Genomic DNA, 22,963 nt, shown 5'->3' on the forward strand with positions numbered 1-22,963 from the left:
GTTGGAGCAGACGCCAGTGGACCAGTAGGCCGGGTACACGGCGACAAAGAAGTAAAATTTCAACACATTATCGGACGATGTGCCGGTATGAAGTGAGTGCAATGTGAAGCGTAGAAGGGGGTGTCGGGGTTCAGACGCGGTGTCCAATCAGATGCGAGCGAATGTTAGGCTCCTGTCGTGGCTTCCCTCGGTGTTGCGGCATGGGAAGCTAGCCTCTTTCAGCCGCCCTCTCCAAGCTTTGAGACTGACCTCATACCCCACGTCGAAGCCTATACGAGCCCGTGTCCCTCCCAGCCAGCCATTCCTCTCGCAATTCACCTCGCCCGGTGCCGATAGTCGCCCTCCCGTGTGTGTCGCGACCCTCAGCCATGATAGACCGGAGATAGCAGGACGACAATGGACACACAGAGCGCAAGCGTTGCCGACGGCAGGGTGGACGAACTATGGGCAACTCTCGACACGCGCAAACAGGGCCATCTTGACCTCGCAGGCCTCAAAAAGGGGCTGCGGAAGCTGGATCATCGTAAGGGAGGATGTTGCGCGCAGACTTCAGGCCGCTAACCCGACATTGTAGCCTTGAAAAATGCGGACCAGCTCCTGGACGAGGTGATGCAGGCTGTAGATACCGATGGGAATGGAAGGATCACATACCAAGGTGGGTACGTTCTCTCTACCCGAAATACACGTATACTGACGCGATTCCAGAATTCCGCAAATTCGTACACGAAACCGAAAAGGAGCTTCAGCACCTGTTCCAGACCATCGACTACAACCACGACGGCAAGATCTCCAAGGACGAGCTGCGCTCAGCTTTGCGAACGGCCGGCCTCACAGTGCCCAACAGTAATCTCGACAAGTTCTTTTCCGAAGTGGACACCAACAATGATGGGCACATCAGTTTTGAAGAATGGCGGTATGTACCCAGTCGATTTGCGGCTGCACAACGGGTGGAATTGGAGTGGCATCACACACGGTGGAAGCGCGAACAGACTGAGACCATTGTCGTTTGGCCTAAAACCGCGACAAGATCTCGAGATGTGTTGCATGGGTGTTGCATTGAGGACTTTCGTGAATCTTACTGACTATGATTAGGGACTTTCTTCTATTCATTCCGGTCAGCGCACCATCCCTCGGCGCCGTAATGTCGTACTTTTCCGCCACCATGAAAGTAAACCAAGAAGGCGACGTTGCCATTAGTGACGACACAATCCAAGGCCTAGGTACTACACAGCGTTTTCTTCGTTTTTTCTTTGGTTCCCTTTTCATTGTAGCGCACACACCGCCCTACAATCCCCTTCCGCCAGAGCCCAGCGCGCCGCTCGACATGGCTTCATCTACTTCGACACTTGCCTACCAAGGTACCCTCCCGCCACGGTCTGCACACGAGACGAGCAGCGCTCCTCTCGAAGAGATACGGGCAGGACTTATAGAGAGCTTAGGAACCATGCTGATTGCTTGTGTTCCCAATCCAGGCTATTTCGTGGCGGGAGGCGTTGCAGGCATTGTTTCTCGCACCTCCACTGCTCCGCTCGATCGTTTGAAAGTCTACCTCATCGCCCAGACCAATGTTGCGGAAGAAGCTGTCGTCGCCGCTAAGCATGGCAACATTGTCAAAGCTGCCATGAATGCTTGGAGGCCACTTGCGAGCGCCACCAAGGAGCTCTGGCAGGCTGGCGGTATGCGCAGTTTGTACGCTGGTGAGTATCTGTCACTGCTTTCTGATGACTGGAGTTGACGTTTGCCATAGGAAACGGCTTGAACGTCGTCAAAGTGATGCCGGAATCGGCCATCAAATTCGGGTCTTACGAGGCAAGTATAGTCAAATAAACCAACCGCTTCCCCTAACTCGCGCAGGCTGCGAAACGCGTCTTCGCTAAGATAGAAGGACACAATGACCCCGCCATAATACACTCATGGTCGAAGTTTGTTGCTGGTGGTCTAGCAGGTGAGTTCTCGGGATGATGTAATCAGACCAGCGCTGACGTTCTTCAGGCATGGTCTCCCAATTCGCCGTCTACCCCATCGATACCCTGAAGTTGTGAGTAGAGTCAAGATATCCGTTCAACTCGCGCTAATTCAACCCAGTCGCATGCAATGCGAGACCGTCTCTGGTGGCTTACACGGCAACCGACTGATCTGGGCCACAGCAAAGAAGATGTGGAATGCCGGTGGGATACCCGCATACTACCGCGGTCTACCCATGGGCATCGTCGGCATCTTCCCCTACGCAGCCCTCGATCTAGGTACGTTCGAGTACCTCAAACGCTACGTCGCTCGTCGCAACGCGAAGCGACTCGGATGCCACGAGCAAGATGCCGAGCCAGGTGGCTTCATGACGGCAGCTATCGGTGGTTTCTCCGGCGCGTTCGGTGCGAGTGCTGTTTACCCGCTCAATCTCCTGCGAACACGACTGCAGAGTCAAGGTACTGTCCTCCATCCGCGGACGTACACGGGCATTATGGATGTCACGAGACAGACCATTGCGGGCGAGGGTGTAAGAGGGTTATTCAAGGGTCTCACGCCGAACCTGCTCAAGGTCGTTCCTGCCGTCTCAATCACATACGTCGTATACGACAAGTCGAAAAAAGCGATCGGCTTGCCGTGAGGCAAGAAGCGCCACCACAATGTTCAAACCATGGGATGGAAGAAGATTCCCACACCAAACCACAAGACTGCGAAAAAGTTCTTGTCCCTTTGCATATCAAAATACAGCGATACCCTTCGAGCTTTATAAGCATCACTACTAGCCTTTTTCTATCTTTTCTTCTTTTGCATCATGGCGCGGCGTTTGGGTGTGGGTGGTTGCGGTGGACGCAGCTTGGTCTCGGATTGAGGACGACAAAGCTTCTGAAGTAGGGGTTATGTGTTGGTGGGAGTATATGTAGCTGTAGCGGTAGTCATAGCAATGATCAAAAGTGAGAAGTGGATAGATGTCTCATTCTTAATGCAACATGGGACTGACAACCCTCTGTCTGAGTATACCATCTCAATAAAACCACATCTAATCCCTCCCTCCCATCCTCCCACCAAAAAACGCCATCCATCTAACCCAAACATAACGCCCTCCCGCACCCTCTCATTTCGTAATAACAATCAACAACACCAAAATAATAATCAACACCACAATAACAGTCAAACTCCAATTCTCCCTCGCCTTCCTACTAAACCGATCCAACCGTCCCCTCGCCCTCACAAACTGCGCCGCATGCCGATCAACCCCTTCCTCCACATCATCCAGCAACATGACTTGCCCGTCTAGCTCATCCCCTATCTGCATGCTGAGTTCGCGCTGCCGCCCGATTGAGGCGCCGAGCGAATCGAGTTGGCTGTCTTGGTCTGCGATTACGCGGCTGTGGTATTGGTGGATTTGCTCGTTATCCAAAGAAGTTTGGTCTGGGGTGGAATCTGAGGGGTCGTCGCGGTAGGGGAATAGGGAGGAGCGATTGGGGTCGTCGGATTCATCGGAGGTGTTGTCTGAGAAGCGCACGGATTTTGAGGTTTGGCGCGTGGGAGCGGGTTTCTTTGATTGGGCAGCGGCGAAGTCGGAGGTTAGGGAGGGGTTGTTGGGGGAGGTTAGGGTCGGTGATGTTGGTGTGTTGGAGGTGGATTTGGTGGTGGGTGTGAATTGCGATGTTAGTTCTGCGAGTTGGGTGCGTAGACGGGGGAGTTGTGATGTTATTGATCTAACGATACATTAGTAAATAATATTCCTGTATAGAGAGATGTCGGGTGGGCCTACTCGTCCGACGTGTCTTGGACTTGCGACTCCAGCGACTCGATGCCGGAGCGCAATTGCTCCAGCGAGCGCGAGATCTGGCCATCTTGGCTGTTGGAGGGGAGGTTGAGGGAGAGGGCGCGTTGGCGCTCGAGCAGGGAGAGCTTGATGTGGTCGGCGAGGAGGAAGAGCTGTGGGGGGTTGGTTGCCATGGTGGCTGTGGTGGGTGAAGGTTGGTTGCAGGCGGTGGTGTAGTGCGTGGTACGGGGACCCAATGCGCCGGAGATGGTACGCGCGAACGAGGCGATTGAGGAAGGCACGGGGAATAGATTATATGCGATGCGCGACTATGTACAGGCAATGCGAAACAGATACAGTCAACGTTGCAGCTAAAGCGCGAGTGGAGATGGCAAGGCTGCTGCACTCCAGGAGCCGCGAGCGGACCGCTGACGACAGGCCCACTATGCCGTGGCTGGGCGGCTGGGGCATCATTGGTGTGGAGCGGCCAGGGCTGCACCATGTCGCTCTGTCGCGCAACCTCCAAGCCACAGCATGCTCCCTTCTGCTTCGGGAGAATGTGCCATCCTGACCGCCCGACATAGTCTTTGCTTCTGGCGCTCTGCAGCCCCCCGTGGATGACTGGCAGGGCGACCATCCGACCAACAAACCCCCCACAGCCACCTCGATCGACACTCAAGAGGAGACCCGAGACAGCGCATCTCACCGCTGACTGCACCTGCCCCGACGCGAGTGAACGCGAGTCTCTTTCATAAGCGTCTATCCGTCGCCAGCTCTCACCAACACTCCACACCAACTCCCCCAGCATGTCGTCGCCAAGCCCCATCCCACCCCCGAACGACCGCCGGTCTTCCCGCTCGTCGCGCTCGTCTAGCAACGCCAACTGGACTGGCTGGGCCGAGGAGCATCATGGTGGAATGCCCGTCGGCGGCCCTCCCAGCAGCCCCTCGCCCTTGGCCGTCCGCGTCTCAAACTCACCCTCAACGAAGCGCCGTCACAGCCGAATCGTCAAAGTACCCCCCGAGTTCGCCAGCCTAGAATACGTCTCCACGCCCGACAGCAACCTCACCTGCCTCATCTGCCACGCCCCCTTCGATAAGCCCGTCCAGCTCTCCTGCGACCACTACTTCTGCCGCGAGTGTCTCGATCACGCATGGGCACCACAGCATAAGAGGACATGTCCCACGTGCCGGCATGCTGTTGAAAGCGACAGTGACATTCGCCCGGTGCCTAAGATTATCGAGACGATGCTGGATGAGCTTGTCGTCAAGTGCCCGAACACCAAGGCAGGCTGCAACTGGGTCGCCCAACGCGTCAACGTCAACGACCACGTCATGCTGTACTGCGAGTACACGCCCGTCGAATGCTCTGCCGCAGACTGTCGCTTGCAGATATCACAGAAGGACTTCCACAAGGGCTGCTTGCATTACACCGTCAGCTGCGAGGACTGTCACGCTTCGCTCCTCAAGAAGGACCTCGAAGAGCACCAGCGGAGCCTCTGTGCTAACCGCTTGACTACCTGCACGCTCTGCTCGGCTGAGATACTGCGGCTAGACCTCAAGCCTCACATCAACAACGACTGCCCGAAACATGTCATATCATGCCAGGGCACCATCGTCGGATGCAAGTTCCAAGCCGAGCGTGCCGACGTCGTACTCCACGAACCGACCTGTGCAATGGCAACCATGGCGCCCCACTTCCGCGAACAGCAGGCCCGCATCGAGAGGAACGAGGCGCGAATGGAGCCCCTGACTAGGAAAGTCGGCATTCTCGAAGACGGTCTCACCAACATCACAAACTACCTGTATCCAGCCAACGGAAACGACGCCTCCTTCCCTGTTACCGATCCCCTGGACCCCAACGACGCCGACCCCCAAGCACCCACGCCAGACTTCCGCCTCCCACCCGCTTCATTCCCACCAGTCCCACCAGGCGGAAACGACAGCAACAATTCCGCCCAGCCTCCTTTCGACTCCCAAGTCCACCACCTCCTCACACTACACGACTCCCTCCGCGAAGAAGTATCCCGCATCTCCAACGCGCTCACCGACCTCGACGGCCGCACCAACATGATGATCATCAACGAGAGCCAACGCTCCAAAGACGAAATGCTGCACGTCAACGCCGCAATCAGCAACATGCGCATGCACCTGCAATGGGTAGTCAGTGCGACACTCCAACAGCGCTCCAACGCTACCGCCACTTCCAGAACACCAGGTACCGCAGGCGCAGGCGCAAGTGCGAGCGCCGGGAGTAACGCTACACGTGCGGGTAGTGCTAGGCCGGGTCCTAGTGCCACGATGCAAGGGCCCTTCCGCAGGCTGAGCGACTCTAATAGGCAGGATACGAAGCTCTAGTGTTTGTGGTGGTAGTATCCCCTTCTTTTTTCTTTGCGTTTTTATGATGGAAATGGAAATGGAAATGATCGCAGGTTCGATCTATGATGGGATGGATATGTCTTTATGAAAAGTGTTTTTATAGGCGTTTAGGGAATGGGAAATATGTGGGTTTGGGATCATGTACGACGGATGAGATCCTGGGTGGGATTAGGTTTATATACCCCTTCTTCTTTGATATCGTGGGTTGCTGCTAGCGGAGGGAATGCCGCAGCAGGTGCAGGTACGGCATGACGGGGATGGAAATTGTGAGATTAGATAAAGAAAATAGTACACAAAATAATCTAGACACATTATATACATCAACTATTCATAACCATGAATCTTCTCGTTGTTTTCGGGCACGTGAAGTCGTGTATGCCGTTAGCTGCGAATCCGTGTCGGCGGATCATCGGTGACGTAATGCATGAGGTTTTATCGGACCCTGTATGTACCTGAAGATCGATTACGAGGCTCAGAATAATCCTGGCGAAAACATCTGATCTTCATACATCTGCAGCTTGACGTGTCTTTTTCTCTTTGCAATGGCGGGGAATACTAGTTCTGATATTTTGATTGTGAGTTTCAATCTCTGGTGTTGTTGATTTTGAATGGCTTGGACGCGGGCTTTTGGCAGCTGCGTGTATGCGACCGACATCGCGTCTTCTCCATGCCAATTAATTGAGAACGAGAAAGAGATGGAAACCGAACAAACACACCACCCAACCTCCAAACACGAAGAACCTGTTCAAGAGATCCCGACTAACATCACCACAACAAAAGGCCGGCGCAATAGCAGCCTTCACAGTAGACCTCCTCGTCTACCCACTCGACACAATAAAAACGCGCATCCAAAGCCCGGAATATGCTAAACTCTACACGGATACGCGGACGGGCAAGGTGGATCCAAAGTTGTTCCGTGGTGTGTATCAGGGGATTGGGAGTGTGATTATTGCTACGTTGCCGAGCTGTAAGTAGAGATTTCTAAACCCGGGTTCGAGGAAAGTGATGGGGGATGGAGTGTGTGAAGAAGGGGGTTCGTGAAGAGCAGGAGGGGACAAATACCCAGGGATAGGGGTGTATATGAGAGATGATGTAGAAGGGTTAGAACAGGAAATACGGAGATTTAGAAAGAAGAAGAAGATGTACTAATCAAACCAACAGCAGGAGCGTTCTTCACAACCTACGAACACACCAAGTCGTTATTTACCCGCTTAAATACGAATACGAGAAACGAAGCCATCCTCCCCATAGCCTTCGTCCACGCCTCCGCCTCTTCCTTGGCAGAACTAGTCTCCTGCGCCATCCTCACCCCCGCAGAAGTTATAAAGCAAAACGCGCAGATGGTGTCTTCGACTTCTCAATCGCAGAATGCTACTTTACAGACACTGGGTAAGTCACCCTTATCCCATATCCACTATCGCCTATGCCACCATCCCCAATCCACCACACAAACCACCCATACACATTCGACATACATTGACTTCATCCATCCAGCAAAATTCCAATCCAACCCCCTCGCCCTCTGGCGCGGCTACACCGCCCTCGCAGGCCGCAATCTGCCCTTCACAGCGATGCAATTCCCAATGTTCGAGAGACTCAAAGAGGGGATTAAGAGGTATAGGGATGAAAAGGGACTAACGAGGGGCGGAATATTTGAAATGGGCTGGATTACGGCGTTGAGCGCGGGGAGTGCGGGGGCGGTCAGTGCGGTGCTTACGACGCCGGTTGATGTTGTTAAGACGAGGGTCATGCTTGCTGCTGCGGAGGGTCCTGGGGAAGACGTGAAAAAGAAGGGGGGGAATGGGGGGAAGAGTGGGTTGGTTGATGCGCTGGGGAAGTCGGCGGCGAGTTCGAAAGACACGATGAAGAATGCGGCGAAGGACGCGGCGGATTCTCTTAATCCGATGAAGTCTTCGCCGTCGCAGTCGAAAGGAAGGAAGAGTAGTTGGGCTGTGGGTAAAGAGATTGTAGAGGAGAAGGGGTTTAAGGGGTTGTGGAGAGGTGGTGCGTTGAGAGGTGTTTGGACGTTTATTGGAGCCGGGTTGTATCTTGGGGCGTATGAGAGTGGGAGGGTTTGGCTTGCGGGGAGGAGGGGGGAGAAGGTTGATGAGGATGATTTGCTGTAGTGTGTGAGATGGGGAGGGGATGGGTCCGTGACAATGTGTGTGGTCTTTAAGATGCTGTGTATGAAAGCTATTTAGCATTTCAAGCAGTGTAGACGATCGTTACACTCGATCTGTTGACCTGCGATTACCCCCCATGTTCCTCCCAGCAGCCTTGTTCAGCGTGAGAAATAACCCGGAAGATACCCAGTCCATCATGATGTACTCATAGATGAGACCAAGTGGCGTGTGGTCTAGTATCGCATCCGCTTCCTAGCTGATTCCTCCTTGGCTTGTTGAAGTCTAAAAGCCCTTTCGAACGAAGTTTCTGGGCGCTCTGACTCTAGGCGTTGTTCCTCGGTTCGATCGGTTGATCCGTCAACAGGTTCCTGCTTGATAGAACGCCCAGCCGAGTCGTCGGTCTCCTTGTCAACCGGCTGTACAGCGGGCTCTGTAACTACATAGTGTTAGCAAGGAACACTGGGGGCTCTCTGGAATTGTTTGCATGAGGACTTACGCATGCGAGGTCGCGGACGCTCTTGCAGAGTCTGTAGTGTCTCTCCCAGGCTTTCTTGAAGAGACATGCAATCCTGACTCGACAAGAGGACTTTCCACGCAGTGCTTGTAGGCTCGTCTACGGTGACCACGTGGGAAGTGTAGGTCACGAGTGCGTAGCCGGGCATTTTGGAAGTGGAGTTGAGGACGTAGAAGATGGAGTTCGGGGTTATTTCCCGAGAGTACAGGATACGGGCGTGATCTGATTGAGTTAGCTTTGAGATATGTAGAGGAGTGAAAAAAGACGGTTTACCGCAGATTTTGTCAATCATCTTCTCCTCCCAGAGGATGTTATCGTACTTGGACATGGCCATGGTGCTTGTGGCGGTGCCTTAGTCCGGCGACTAGATGCGGAGTGTGGAATTTTGTAGAAGTGGGAAGTAGAAGCGTTGGAGCTTGTTGTCGCGCGAAAAGTTTCTTATCAATTGGAAAGCGCGACTCACTCTCACCTACCGCTCTTGTTGTGAGCTAGCCCAAAACGGAGACAGCAAACAACTCCTGAGCAAATTTTCAGTCTTTTTCCCGGCGGACTCTGACATGTGGCTCAGTATGTTAACAGTAGGAGTGTAGGAAGTGACATAGTCTGCGCGATGGCACATGTTGATTGATGGATTGCATTCCTATCTATCGAGGCACTGGCGCATACAGGCCGATTTTTCTCCATGTAGACCGTGGAGAACACTCGCTGTATTTTCCCAACTGCTCTCTTCCGACTCGCCAACGCTTGATTCGGCGTCTCTGCTACGAATAGAACCAGTTCCGCTATCCACGAGCAACCTCCGAATTGCTGGTCAAGGCAAGCTTCATCGTGCGACTTCGTGCCTTTTCAGCCTCAACCTCTGGGTCGTACTCGTAGCGGTCTCCGTCCGAATCGTAGCCATAATTTCCGTATTCAGATTCGTCCCGCAACTTGTCTTCCCTTGCCTTCTCTGTGGACTAGTCAGTCAGGTCCTACACGGATGTGGGCTTATTGGCTAAGCAACCTACTGATGCTACGACCCAACTGCGCTTGGATCCTACTCATGAGAGCTTCCAGTCCCTGGGCAAAAGAGTTGCACTGCATAGTGATGAGGAACTGGAAGACCTCGTTGGTGCTCGGCGACTCGTAGACGATAAGGTGGGTATCGTAAGAAGTGCTGTTGCCGTGTTTGACAGTAGTGTGAATGATGTCGAAGACCGAACCACTTTCGAAATCGCTGGTGTATCTCGCGCGAGCAAGAGCTTTAAGATAGTCAAATATTAGTCTGAGGGGTGGAGCATTGTAATCGTGATTGCTTACACATGATCCGCTCTTTCATCTTATCTTCCCAGATGATGGTTTCGTACTTGGACATCCACTTCGTGGAAAAAGGATAGCCTGCATACTCAAATATTGAGGTCAGAACGGGCTGGAATAGACGCAGTAGTAGTAGTAGTAGTAGTAGTAGTAGTAGTAGTAGTAGTAGTAGTAGTACTTGGACATGGCCATGGTGGTAATGACTGCTGAGCTTGGGGGTGACGTGGGGTTGTTGTGGTTTGGAAAGTGGGAGGTAGAAGGATTGTAGTTGTCGTGTTGAAGATTTCTTATTAGCTGCGGAAAGTGCAACTCACCTTCACCTCCTCGCTTATGACCTGAACTACGTGACTAATCCGCAGCGAGAATAGCAAGGACTCCTCAAACGGAACTTCGGCGCTCGGTTTCTGGCATGAATTACGAAATGGCAGTTTCTCGTCGATGTTTGCATTGCTATAGTAGCTGAAGTGAGGCTGGCAATCGGGCTATGGCCGTTGCATGTGCCGTTGCATGTGCCGTTGCATGTGCCGTTGCATGTGCCGTTGCATGTGCCGTTGCATGTGCCGTTGCATGTGTAGTGACAAAAGTTCCATCTCCATCTTCTTTGCCACACCCTCCAGACTCGCAAGTGTCTGGTGTGGAGTTGATACTGCGCATATGGGTAGAGGCGCGGTACCGCTAGCGACCGCGTACCCATCGTTCACGAACAAAGATTCCACCATCGAATGAATCAGAGAAGTCTTCGCGCGTTCTCAGCCTCTCTAGCCTCTCTGTCCTCACGACGCTCCCGAACCTGCACAGGTGCTTGAACACGACCCTTTCTCTTCTGCTCTGTAACAGGACCGCTCAGTTAGTTCTTGCACTTTCTGTCTTCGGCCACCGTGCTTACCAATCTTGTCACCCAGCCGCTTTGTAAGTTCTACCATGAGAGCGTTCAAACCGCACAAAAAGCTCTTATCGTTATCGACCGAAAGAACAATCTCCCAGTCCTTTTCCGGATACGTGCCCAACGGGGCATAAGCGATGAGGTGAGTTTCGGCCGTGGCATGAACGATATCGAAACCTGAGCCATATGGGAAACTTTGAGAACATACGGCACGAGCCTGTGCTACATGTTGATTGTATGTTATTAAAGTGTACGGGGTGAATGGGAAGTAGTAGCGACGTACAAAGGATCTGTTCCTTCATCTCTTTCTCCCGTATAGCGGAGTCGGAATTGGCCCAGGCCCTGGGTGTCGTTTGCAGCACCATGTTTTCAAAATGACTAGTTGTGTTGGTGGTGATGTGTTGTTGGAGTGGGAGTTTGAAGATTTGGATGTTGCGCGAAAAGTTTCTTGTCTATCTGGGTACCATGGTACTGCACAAGACGCAATCCCGGGCCCGCCTCCACCTTCGATACTCGGACAGTCCGCATTTAGCAACGACAAGTGCGCAGAAATGCGACACCAGTGCCCACATCCAGCCAAAGTATTCTTGCAGGGCTCAATATGTATGCCGCTTTGAGTGTCTCTTCGAATTGATCCTGGCCGCCGGTTTTCTCGAAGTTGTCAAACATTCCGGCTGTTGTCGCGGAGGGTTTCGGTCTCAGCGAGGGAGCATGAAAGAGTCAGAGCGAGAAGCAGACAACTAAGAGTAGAGGGTCTATTGCGAGATATGTGTGGGCCGAAGCGCTGACGTACATCTCACTTACACCTTCGTTTTGACCCTACCGAATTCGTATCTACCAGTGCGGTTACCCGGTTCTTTACTATCTATTATTGCCAGTCAAGAGACTCAATGCATGTATACTTCTATCAGTCGACTGACAGCGTGGCCGTAAGCCGCTAGATTCAGCGCTGATTACTTGTCAGTGCTGATGTCGTCCTTCTTTAACTTCTCTGCCTCCTCTGTCTTCTCTGACGACTGTCAGCGAGCATTTCTCTCAAATCATCGCAATCTTCTACTTACCCATGGAAGCCATAGTCGCGACCATCATGATACGCAGCTTCCTCAGAAGATCTTGGTAGCCTCGCTGAAGGGTGGAGCCAGTTCCCTTTTCGCCTATGCGCCGCGACTTTAGAACTGGAGTCCACTCGTTCGATACAGCTTTTCCAGTCTTGAAGGCAGCATTGTCTGGCATCGGGTAAACGATGAGCCATGCGACAAGATCCTTGCCTGCAGATATATCGCCGCTGTAGATGACATCGAATGTGGAGCCATGGGGGTACTTGGGGCCGTAGATAGCGCGGGCCTGGGCTTTCGAATAGGTTAGCTGCATAAACAAAGACACGTTCGATGCGTTGAGACTTACACAGTATGCGCGAAACAAGCGCCTCTTCGTGCATGACCTGACTATAGTCTCCCATTTTTGCTTTCGTAGACGGTCGTTTAGACGTGAGGGTAAGATGGAGGAAATAGACAGCAGGGAACGGGACATTGTTATAGGTGTATCGTGTGCCAAGAAGCGAGACCCGATTCTTCACTTATATTCACTTGGTTCAAGCTGTTTGACATGTATCAAGCTGACTTTCCTCCTCCTAGCTTCATATGACTGCTGGTGAGCAAACCGGAAACATCCTTCCTCCTACAGACAGGACCAAGAGCTTGTTCTAATGTAGATAAGCCTTCCGCGAATTACATGCCACCCTTCTTCTTGTACGCCTCTACTAGAGTTTGTGAGCGGATAGTCGCATTAGTTCTTTCTAGGTCTTTACTTACTTATGACCTCCTTTATCGCAATCCGCAGATCGTTGAGAAGATTTTGGTAGCCCTGATGCACGGTGCTAACAGCACCCGATGACATAATCGGAGACCAGTCGGCGGACACAACTTCGCCTGCCTTGAAGGGTTTGGTTTCGGGGTAGACGACGATATAGCAGCTATAGGGATCATCTTCTCTACGATACCAGACACTGACGACGCTAAACACACTGCCTCTAGGGTACTTTGGACCTTGGATAGCGCGAACATGCGCTGTTGAGCGAGTTAGTTAAGCAGAGAGAAGTAATGCTTGTAAAAGACCGTACACAGAATTATGGCTTTTAGCGCCTCTTCTTCTAGTGCCGAGGAATACATGTTTGCTGTCGGCGCGTGGGAACTTGTATTTGGGTGTGGAGTTTAGGGTTCGAGTAAGAGCGTAAAAGCGCGGAAGCGTGTGAGTAGAGAGCTAGAAGTGAAGAGTTTGTCTTAGAGTACGTACGCCAAGACGCTTTGCGCTCTTCTCTTCTCCTTTACTTGAGTAGGGTTGTTCCGCATTTGCTAAGCTCTGATGACGTGACCGCAAACAGCAAATGCAAGACTAAACCACCTTATATAAGAAAGAAACTAAGCAGGTGTGCAGGCTACATTAGAGCAAGAACTTACTAAGTAATTCAGCTAACGTTAATGTAGACTCCGGGCTATTCAGCCTTTTTCTAGGTTGGCGTGAAACACGTGGAGAGCCTGTCGTCGGCACAGACAGCCGTCTCGAATCACCGCGTTAACAGCTGTTCTCCAAGTCTTGACCGTCCCATGGCAGCCATAAGCCCCAGTCGCTAAGTCCATCGCATCTCACTGCCCGCTGCTGTCCTTGTCCCTCTACTCCTCTACTCGCTGTTAGCCCCCCAGTCCTTGTATCTTCACCCTCTCCCCTACTTACCTAAGTACTCATCGTAGCGGCCATCCTAGAACGAAGAAACTGCAGTAGGTTTTCGTAGGTTTCTGGTACCCCGGAGCATGTTTTAGAAGACAAAAGTCTCTTGGACCCGCCGGTTACGACTCGACCGGCTTGGTTGTACGGCTTTATCTTGGGGTAATGGATGACGTGGGAGACGAAGCCTTGTGGAACCTCGCTACTGACGACGTCGGTCAAGGAGTACTCGAGGCCAAAGATAACGCGGGCGTGGGCTTTGCAACATGTTAGCGATGTAAACGGAGGTGACAGTGCTAGTACATACAGATGATGGCGGCCTTGAGGTTCTCTTCGTACTGCGCCTGGGCCTGCTTCTCTTGTTCTGGAGTCATCTTTACTGGTGCTGCGTTCAGATTTGAAGTCGAGTGTAGAAGTCTAAGAGGGGAGAGCAAAATCTGTCAAATATGTTTGCGCCAAGACAACCTTTTCGGAGTCACCTTCACTCTCAATTTAGTATTTCCTATTGCGTGTGCGCCAAGCTCAAATGACGCGCATCAGGCGGGCGCCTTTCGGCACGCACAGTGTATTTGCGGCCGACCAGAATTCTGGTCCCATGGAGATAAACACGAAGAAAACGATGGAACTCGACGTAAGCGAAGATCCGTCTTTGGCTACTGCAGAAGACCCGTTACTTCTACTGACCGCGCGTGTCCTCCTTTGCGCCCGCTAACTATTGTCAAGCGTTCGACCCAATGATGAATGGCTCGCCATTCGTGGTCACGATAGTCACGAAACTCATGCAGCGTTCTCTTTCTCCGCCTCTATCTCCTTAGCTACCGCGTCGTTCCAGACATCACCAACATTCATTTCGCCTAGATATGATTAGCGGAATCTCAAATCATCGTACCTTTTCTCTCACCTGAGATTTCACCGACCTGCCGTTGTACCGTGAAGTACAAGCTCTTCATAGCCTCCAGGTCCGATTCTGATTCTTCACCCGTGATCAAAAGCTTCCATTCCACTAATGAATCAGGCGTGGTATAGACAATGACTTCAGCGAAGTAATTGTTGTCTGGGGCCCGCATTGTGCCCCATTCCATAACGCAGGTGATGACCGAGAAGGTGTGGTGGGAAGTAGGATACGAATGACCGTAGATGGCGCGGGCATGGTCTACGTGGTATGTCAGTGAAGGCGCATCATATAAGAGGTAGGGACCGGTACCAAGGATCAGGCCTTTGAGGATTTCGATGGCTTTGAGCGACTCTAGAAGCGAAGTCGTGGATGATGCCGGCGCCATTATGAGAAGCAGGTGGTGGTTGGAAGCAACGAGCGACTGGAGTGTGTAGAGGTAAAGATTGGGTGTCGAAGGCTAGGTGTCTCTGAAAGTCGTAGTGACGACTAACTATTCGTGGAAGTAAAGGCAACAGAGCAAACGCATTGACGTAAGATAAGGTGAAGCAGCTGCTTATCGCTAAACTATGACTGCACACTAAGATGTACCATAGCATCGCTAGTCGTAGGTCCTTTCTACTCCGGCCAATTATTGGTGTTCCAAAAAATCCCATCAAGACTCAAACCCGCTTTGTATAACTTCAGATGACTTTATGGAGTGTTTTCGATACTTAGATCCCACGGTCTCAACCCAAGAGATCAAACGCCTGCCCATCGCGTCTCGTTCACAGGAACTGTTCATGATCACGAGAACTTTGTCATGCTGTCGTGATTAGCAGCGTTCGGATACATCGTTCTGATATAGTTTTGAAGCAACAAGATGGAGTCGTCCTTTCCCAGTTCGGTGGCAATTCTGATTCCCATCTGCGCAGTCTTTAGTGTCAACGGTTTCTCCGCCTCGCGGTGTGCAGAGAGCAATAGTTCCAAGGCTCTATGGTTCCCGATATTAATGGCAACGCTAACAGGAATAAGCTCATCGGCAACATGGAAATCAAGGAAACCGTAGCTCAAAAGAAGATCCAAAGAGTCGTCTTGGAAGGTCTCAATAGCATAAGTTATGGGAGTAATTCCAAAGAACACTATTGCAGGCGCATCGGAATACTGACTTGAATTCGTTCCATGATGATGGTAGAAATCCCTGAGTGCGGGGAAAGCAAGATTTGGGAGTGGCTGCACAGAATCGGGAGATTTGCTGATAAGTGGATCATACAAATCCACCAGGTACTTGATCGCCTGCGTATGACCATTGACTATGGCTGACTGGAACAGCTTGCTGAACAAATGGACCAGATTGGGACCGGTTGAAGAGTGCAAGACTTCAACTGCACTGAAGTCTATATGTGTAAGAAGCTCGAAAACGTCTGATCTTCCAGGCGGTCGGAGCATGAGCCAAAGTAGTCCGATTGCCTCCTCAATGGATTTGACTATCATTGCGCCACTTTTCACCATTCGCAACAGATTCTCTGAAGCATCGCATGATACAGCAGGGAGGTCTGAAAGATGTTGTAGAGCGTATGACTTTGCGTAATGTTGGAAGAGGAAGTCGTCCCTGTTTGGTGGGCTAGGCGACTTAATGTTTTGAGCGAAAGCATTAGAAGCATCGAAGTTGCTCTGCTTTCTTGACCGCAGCAGCTTCAAGGCCGTAGCCAGAGTATTTTTGTTTGTACCCATCGTAGACTCGATGACATCGTCTGGTACTGATCCTACGTTGAGCACAGGCGGGCGGACAGCAAGTTCCGTGCCAAAGATGCCGTAACCGAGGTATGTGATAATGATCGATGACATCAGTGACTGCGCGTCCTCCATTGTAATCTTGATACCGCGAACCGTTTCTGGGGTGGTAAGAGTGTCTTGGAGCAGAAATTGGTTCACACTCGGATGGACTGTACGTATAGTATGTTCCTCTTCGTCGACGGTGATAAGGCACCCGCAGGTTGCAAGTGCCGGATCTATACTGTTGAGAAGCTTAGAGGGATCCCATGTAGTATTGCCTGGGGTGACGCTCAGTGCTTCTCGCATTTCGAGAAGCGTGAGTGGCCGTCTCGCAACCAATATGAGCTTGAAGATATCTGCTCGTAGTGGCCGCTCAAGACACTTTGCTTGCTGTAGTATTTGGCTGTAGATCTCTGAAAGATCTTTGGGCAATTTGACGAGCGCTTTTCGAATGTCGTGATCGGTTTGCATTATGCAAAGCGACTGGATCTGAAGAGCAACCCAGAGAAACATATGTTGCGAGCCGTCCAATAGCGCATTCGTGATCTCAAGAATGATAGCGGGCTCACCCAAAACCAACTTCTTTTCCAATAAAGCAGCCTCTAATTGCGCTTCGACGTACGTCTCGATATCCGAATCGTTATTGGGAAGCCGGGTAATAGTGGCTTTCGAGAAGTCTTTAGCGATAGTCTGCAGCTTGGTATCAGGTTCCAGGCGGCGAGAAATGCAGATATGTACGTTGAAATGCGTCGCCATAAGCTCCAATTGCTCTGTGACCGTCTTTCGTTCTGAGGGAGAACATACATCCAGACCGTCAACTATGATATACAAGACATATCCAGAAGGAACAACGTGACGCATTAGACCAAGTGGCTGAGGAAGGTTATATAGATTCATAACCTGAGATTCATCGAGGAGATGTTCGAGTGGGCTGATAATCTGGCGTAGGAGTGCGCCCATGATCGTTTCTGCCTGTTTGCTTTGAGGAATATCGTGTCGGCAGAAGAAGTATGCGAGTCCGCAAGCCTTGGGATCGATGCGCAAGTTAAGATCATCCACAATGTTCGCAAGCGTGACAGATTTTCCATATCCAAGTTTCTCAACCAGAATCAAGGTCTTTGAGGCTGGTGCCTCTATCCACTGGTTGTACTGAGGTAACTCCTTGTACAGGCAGGTGTTCCCAGCTTTGCGGATCTGTCTCCACGGGGTCTCGTAGTCGTAGGTTGAACAGCGATTCCGAATCTTTCGAAGAGCAATCTGCCTTTGCCGTTCAGAAGCTCTTTTAAAGCTGGAGCTCATCAGTGCTCGGAAGGCCGAATTACTCTTAGCTTCTGTTTCTACCGTTTGTGCGACAAGGGTCGTGATCTCTTCTTGAATCGATTTTGACCAGGCTATAAGACTTGATCGCAGTTCTTCGATATCGCTGTCATTGAGCGAAGATACGAACTTGGCCGGCCCGGATTTCTGGGTATACCGATGGAAACGAAGACATATCTGTACTACAACAATAAAGAACTCGATGATGTTGGTTTGCAGGGTCTTTGAGCGAGGGTACAGCGCTGCCAAATCTGAGTGCTGTTGGGTCGAATGGCCAGCTTCCATAAGAAGGGAAGACAAACGTTCGATGTACTCCGAACGCATAGTAGCCGCCTAAAGTCATCAAGCGGTTAGATTGATCTCTGTAATGCAAGAAGTACTGAGGAATGGGTTCTCAGGCCTCGACAACGAATCAGAATCCGAATCCGCAAACAACATCGATGTACAAGACGCACACGTACCAGTAAGGTCATCCGTATCACTGTCCATACACCACACGCGGCGACATTCTGGGAACTGCCTACGACCACATCACCAATAGCAGCAAACTCTTGCGCTCCATGGAGAAACTTGGAAAACCGAGGTCCAAAACAACGCTCTCCCACTTTTCGCGAAGAGTTGATCTCTGCGGTGATTCGCATAACATCCTTGGTGCTCGGAGGAGACTTCACTGTCTGCGTCCGCCGGGTCTGAAATGTGAGCTTTTGTCCATCGGAAAGGCTAGCTTCAAAATCTTTGAGAGCTTTACCCAGTCGAATCTCCGGCTTCAGAGGAGCCGCGGCGGCAAAGTTGAGAGCCATGGTGCCATGGAAAGACGGGACACGCGTGGTGGCAGAGAGCGCGAGGCTACGAGTGTTTGGAGTGGGGTTGAGAATCCGAGAGATCGCTGAATGTTCCCATAAATCGTGATTGAGGGCGTGAAGATATATGCTGCGGAAGTAGTCACCACCTTAGTTCGGTTGAGGCCAGTCCTGCATCATTCAGCCCTCAGCCGCATGGAGGAGGCGCTGATTAGCCTCCACATCCAGGCGGGGTAACCACATCCTCGTGCCTTTTCTTTTGCTGTGCTCACGAGTCATACTGTCGACCTAGGAATGGAGAAGATGAAGGGGTATGCGTGTGCGAAGGTCTGAATTCAAGGAGCCGTGGGTAGACAGCGTGAAGACCCGGATAATTGAGGCCACCAAGGGAGTACTCTCTGCGATACGATCCACAAGGTGTGTCTCGGTTCGATATAGTGACAGTCGGAAGCATGCCAGCGGTTCAGCCTTGATCCATGCTGGAGAGAGTGGTGGCTGGTCATGGACGCGTCTCGATCAAGAATGAAATGCACTATCGATAAGCCCGCAGCACGTGCCACCGCGACCCTCGGTTTTCGGCGCAACCCATCATCGCAACCTAAACATTTCTGCCTCCAACCCTCACACCACACCTTCTTCCATACCACTCCACCTCACCGTCAACCCCCTTCCTACCACCCAGATCTCTTTCCCGCCAACACCACCGCCAAAATGTCCACCGCCTACAACCCCCAGCAAACCACCGACCCAGCAACCGTCAGCCAAATCGACGCAACGGCGCGCACTGTGCACTACAAATGCGGCGACTGCGACATGGACGTGCCGCTGAAGCGCGGAGAGCCGATTCGGTGCAGGAACTGTGGGCATCGTGTGCTTTATAAGCAGAGGACGAACCGGTAAGTGAGATGCTGCATTGAGAGGATGGAAATAAAGGGCAGGAGGAGGGCAGGCGATATGTTGTGGGGAGAAGAGAGAGAGTAGCAGGAAGGATGAGAGAATGCGCGCGACCGAGCGCACGTCGGATGGGGAGGAGAAGGGCGGGAAAGAGGAGGCAAGAGGCGGCATGAAGGCGTCAGGCGTGTTGTAGCACAAAGACGAGAGGCGGACAGCAGATCTTACACGAACAACTTCACTAACACAACATCCAGTATGGTCCAATTCGAAGCCCGATGAACGCGCACGTCCCCAACTCTTTCAGCGAAACAACACCACACGGCAGAACGGCGAAGCGGTGACACGAGAAAAGTCTGGCGATATCTCTGCACGGATGACAGGCGTATACGGGAGTAGGAGAACCCGCGACGGGATAGTTCACATATGACAGCGACATTTGCACACGGAGGAACATGAGCGAGAGGGGATATGTGAACGTGATATTTCAGAAGGCATTAGTACAGGAGTTTGATCAGGGTATTTAGTCGCAAGTCGAATGCGGTATGGAGTAACAGCAGCAATTCCCAAACTTCAACCATCACAAGCACATCAGCCACCATGACTATTACCACACGCTTCATACTTCTTTCTTTGACGTGACCTTCACTTCAGCCCTAGTAAACAGAGGATCAAGAAAACCTTTACGAGCCATTACTCCATTCACACGCTGTGCGCAAAGATTTATGTAGTATATGGTTATGACATGATGTGATAGTGGTACCAGCCAGAACACTTTCCTTCCCATTCAGGCTTCATGCTATCAAAAGGGAACGGCTTCGAGACAGACAGACGGAAAGCGAAAGTTCTCGACCCCAGATTTCCGGACCACCCTTTCCTTAACACCTCCCTTCCTTCCTTCATCAACCCTTCCAGCAGAATACCAATCTACGACCCGCGGAACGCGTCAAAACGCTTATACGTGTACCCAATAAAGGGCAGGCTCGTTGCATACTCGTCTTCGTTTGCCTGTGCGGCCTGCGCCCTGTGAGCAGCCGAGGTATCATTCTGGTCAATTTCATCGATGGGGAAGTATTGAGTATCAATGTTGGACTGCAGTTTGGGTTCAAAGGGCGCGCGGATACGGCGGAGACCGTCCCAGGAGACGCCGCGGAAGAAGGGGTGCTGTTTGATTTCGTTGGCGCCGCCGATGCGACCGAGGCGGTGTTCGGCGTCACAGATGAGCCTGAACAAATGTTAGTTAGTGGCATGATTGGGAAGATCGTGTGGGATAGAGGCGCTTACCGTCGGACAAAGTCCTCAGCTTCCGCGCCGAGTTGCTGGTCGGGAGGGAAGTGCAGGTTACGCGGCCAGTCGACAATCTTGCGGTACGTGTCGTGTGGCTCCTCAGCGCAGAACGGCGGCCAGCCGATCAGACACTCGAACATGATTGTGCCCACCGACCACCAATCGCAGCTGTAGTCGTAACCTTGACCACTGAAGATCTCCGGCGCAATGTAGTCGGGTGTACCGACGGTCGAGTAGGCGAGCTGTCGACGAGACTTACGCCATGTGTTGATTTGGGTACGGTTGCTGACAGTCAGTTGAATCTGGTCTAGGTTCATTGATTGTCGGTTGTCGCGGTTCGACTTGTGTGCGCCGCCAGCGAGCAGCTTCTTGTAGTAGTTGGCGTCGTGCTCCTTGTGGAAGCCTGTCGACAGACCGAAATCTGTCAACTTGATGTGGCCGCCTCGGTCGAGAAGGATGTTGTCGGGCTTGATGTCACTGGGAAAGTTAGAATTTCGTCTTCTCGCAACTACTAAACACATACCGGTGTATGAAACCAAGCTTGTGGACGGCCTCTATCGCAAGCGTGATCTCGGCCATGTAGAATCGTGTAATGTCCTCAGTGAAGATTTCGTACTTAATCAGCATCGTCATCAAGTCACCACCTGGCAAGAACTCCATAAGCATGTAGAGGAAAGTGTTGTCCTGGAAGGTCGTGTGCAGCTTGACAACCCATGGACTGTCGGATTCGGCGAGAATGTCACGTTCTGACCGTACGTGGGCCAACTGGTCTTTCTTGAACTGTGGCGTGTGAGCTTAATGCTGCAGGTGGGTATCGAACGGGAACTGCCTACCATCTCCTGCTTCACAAGCGACTTGAGCGCGTAGATCTTGCCGTCGTTGCGCCGTTGCACCAGCTTGACCTCTCCGAACGCACCCTTGCCGATAATCTTCAGTGTCGAGAAGTTTTCGGGCTTCTCCTTTGTCCGTAAGAAACGTAGGTATTCAACTTCGGCACGGCGCATGCTGTCCTCCTTGGACCGTTTTCGGCTGTCGGAGATGGAGGTCTCTTTCATAAGGGCATCAAGTTCGAGAGCTCTGTAGCAAGGTCAGTAGTGCTCAACTAAACGTCCGGAAATCCCACCTTTGGTTTCGGTCGCGAGCCCGCTGTACACTGTCCTTGAAGAATGTATTGATGAGACTCTTGGATACCATGGCCTGCTTGTCTACATTCTCCGTGTACTTGGTGGGGTTTCGTTGCGGCGCCTCTTCATCGTACAGCGAGGGCTGTCGAGGCCCCGAGCTGCCACCCTGGCTTCCGTAGCCATAGCCTCCTCTGTTGTCTGCGGTGCGAGGACGTCCAGGGTTCGGGGAGGCTTGTCGGCCATAGGGGCTTCCAGAGCGACCGCTGCCCCCAAGGTGTTGGTGCGACAGTTGTTGGGCGAGACCATTGGCGCTCTGGTCGAAGCGCTGGCTGCCTGGCGCCTGGAGGTTACCCTGCTGCCCTTGGTATTGTGCCTGCTGGTAGGGGTTCATGAAGTAGCCTCCGCCCCCATTGTAGCCATTGCCCTGTTGCTGCTGCTGGGCGCCCCAGACTTCCTGCTGGCCGGCCTGGTTGGGGTATACAGGTTGCGGGAACGTCGAAGGTGTTGTCGGGAATGCTCTGCCGACTTCCTGCTGGTACTGCTGGTTGTTTCGGTCACCGCCGCCGAAGCCAAAGTTGAGCTGCAGGCGGTTGCCTTGCTGGTTGTTGTTCATCGTGGCGGCCGCAATCGCTTCGGAGGGGAAGTCGGTGTAGTCGTGGTGGATGTTGGGTGTCAAGTAGCGGAGAACACCAAGTCTGAGTCTGGGCGGTGGAGACGGCTGGATTAGGAACAGTGACAATGCCGCTCTCTTACGGGCGTCTTAGCGGTCCACGGCGACTGCAGAGGATTCTTCAGTGCGGCGCTGGCAAGGAGAGGGAGGTGCTGGGGAGTGCCGCAGTAGCTCGGTCAGGGATAACAACTTTAGGGCGAGCTGGGACCACCGGGCGGGGAACTGTGCCAGCAACCCAACTCATGTTTCAGACGGACTCGGAGGAGCGCAAGTTGGGAATGCATCTCGATATTCCTACATATCTAGGTAGATGGTATCGCATTGCATAGTGAACATGAGGCCTCCACCGCCCCTCCGCCTCCCCTCCACCTCCCCCACCCACCTTGGGGAACTGTGCCATCAACCCAACTTACGTTTCAGACGATCCGGAGGAGCGCAAGTTAGGAATGCATCTCGATACATACCTGGGTAAACGATGTTCTTGCAGTTTAGTCAACATGATACTTCCTCCACCGCCCCTCCGCCTCCCTTATGCCAACGCCTTCCTGCGTCTCAGACACACCCGGCCGAGTTGAAGCA

At 52.2% G+C, this 22,963-nt stretch overlaps 6 protein-coding genes across 6 annotated transcripts; 1 reads left to right on the forward strand and 5 right to left on the reverse strand.

Annotated features, from left to right (window-relative positions):
* Positions 1–3,076: 3,076 nt before the first annotated feature.
* Positions 3,077–3,927, reverse strand: J4E90_006323 (uncharacterized protein; the record flags this gene model as incomplete). Its single annotated transcript, XM_051435870.1, has 2 exons — positions 3,077–3,683; positions 3,740–3,927. 2 exons carry the CDS (start codon positions 3,925–3,927, stop codon positions 3,077–3,079), a joined length of 795 nt encoding a protein of 264 aa, XP_051290728.1.
* A 612-nt stretch (positions 3,928–4,539) lies between these two features.
* J4E90_006324 (uncharacterized protein) lies at positions 4,540–6,090 on the forward strand (the record flags this gene model as incomplete). The annotated part of the gene is made up of 1 exon (XM_051435871.1): positions 4,540–6,090. One exon carries the CDS (start codon positions 4,540–4,542, stop codon positions 6,088–6,090), a length of 1,551 nt encoding a protein of 516 aa, XP_051290729.1.
* Positions 6,091–8,467: 2,377 nt separating this feature from the next.
* J4E90_006325 (uncharacterized protein) lies at positions 8,468–8,734 on the reverse strand (the record flags this gene model as incomplete). Its single annotated transcript, XM_051435872.1, has 2 exons — positions 8,468–8,670; positions 8,731–8,734. The coding sequence occupies 2 exons, from the start codon at positions 8,732–8,734 to the stop codon at positions 8,468–8,470; spliced, it is 207 nt and encodes a 68-aa protein (XP_051290730.1).
* A 1,001-nt stretch (positions 8,735–9,735) lies between these two features.
* J4E90_006326 (uncharacterized protein) lies at positions 9,736–10,236 on the reverse strand (the record flags this gene model as incomplete). The annotated part of the gene is made up of 2 exons (XM_051435873.1): positions 9,736–10,012; positions 10,229–10,236. The coding sequence occupies 2 exons, from the start codon at positions 10,234–10,236 to the stop codon at positions 9,736–9,738; spliced, it is 285 nt and encodes a 94-aa protein (XP_051290731.1).
* A 5,090-nt stretch (positions 10,237–15,326) lies between these two features.
* On the reverse strand, positions 15,327–17,936 carry J4E90_006327 (uncharacterized protein; the record flags this gene model as incomplete). Its single annotated transcript, XM_051435874.1, has 2 exons — positions 15,327–17,863; positions 17,933–17,936. The coding sequence occupies 2 exons, from the start codon at positions 17,934–17,936 to the stop codon at positions 15,327–15,329; spliced, it is 2,541 nt and encodes an 846-aa protein (XP_051290732.1).
* Positions 17,937–20,230: 2,294 nt separating this feature from the next.
* COT1 (Cobalt uptake protein cot1) lies at positions 20,231–22,327 on the reverse strand (the record flags this gene model as incomplete). The annotated part of the gene is made up of 5 exons (XM_051435875.1): positions 20,231–20,528; positions 20,588–21,067; positions 21,114–21,370; positions 21,424–21,667; positions 21,714–22,327. 5 exons carry the CDS (start codon positions 22,325–22,327, stop codon positions 20,231–20,233), a joined length of 1,893 nt encoding a protein of 630 aa, XP_051290733.1.
* Positions 22,328–22,963: the final 636 nt, after the last annotated feature.

This window comes from Alternaria incomplexa (assembly GCF_024043165.1).
Source record: "Alternaria incomplexa strain BMP 0042 chromosome Unknown scaffold_8, whole genome shotgun sequence".
Lineage (NCBI taxonomy): Eukaryota > Fungi > Ascomycota > Dothideomycetes > Pleosporales > Pleosporaceae > Alternaria > Alternaria incomplexa.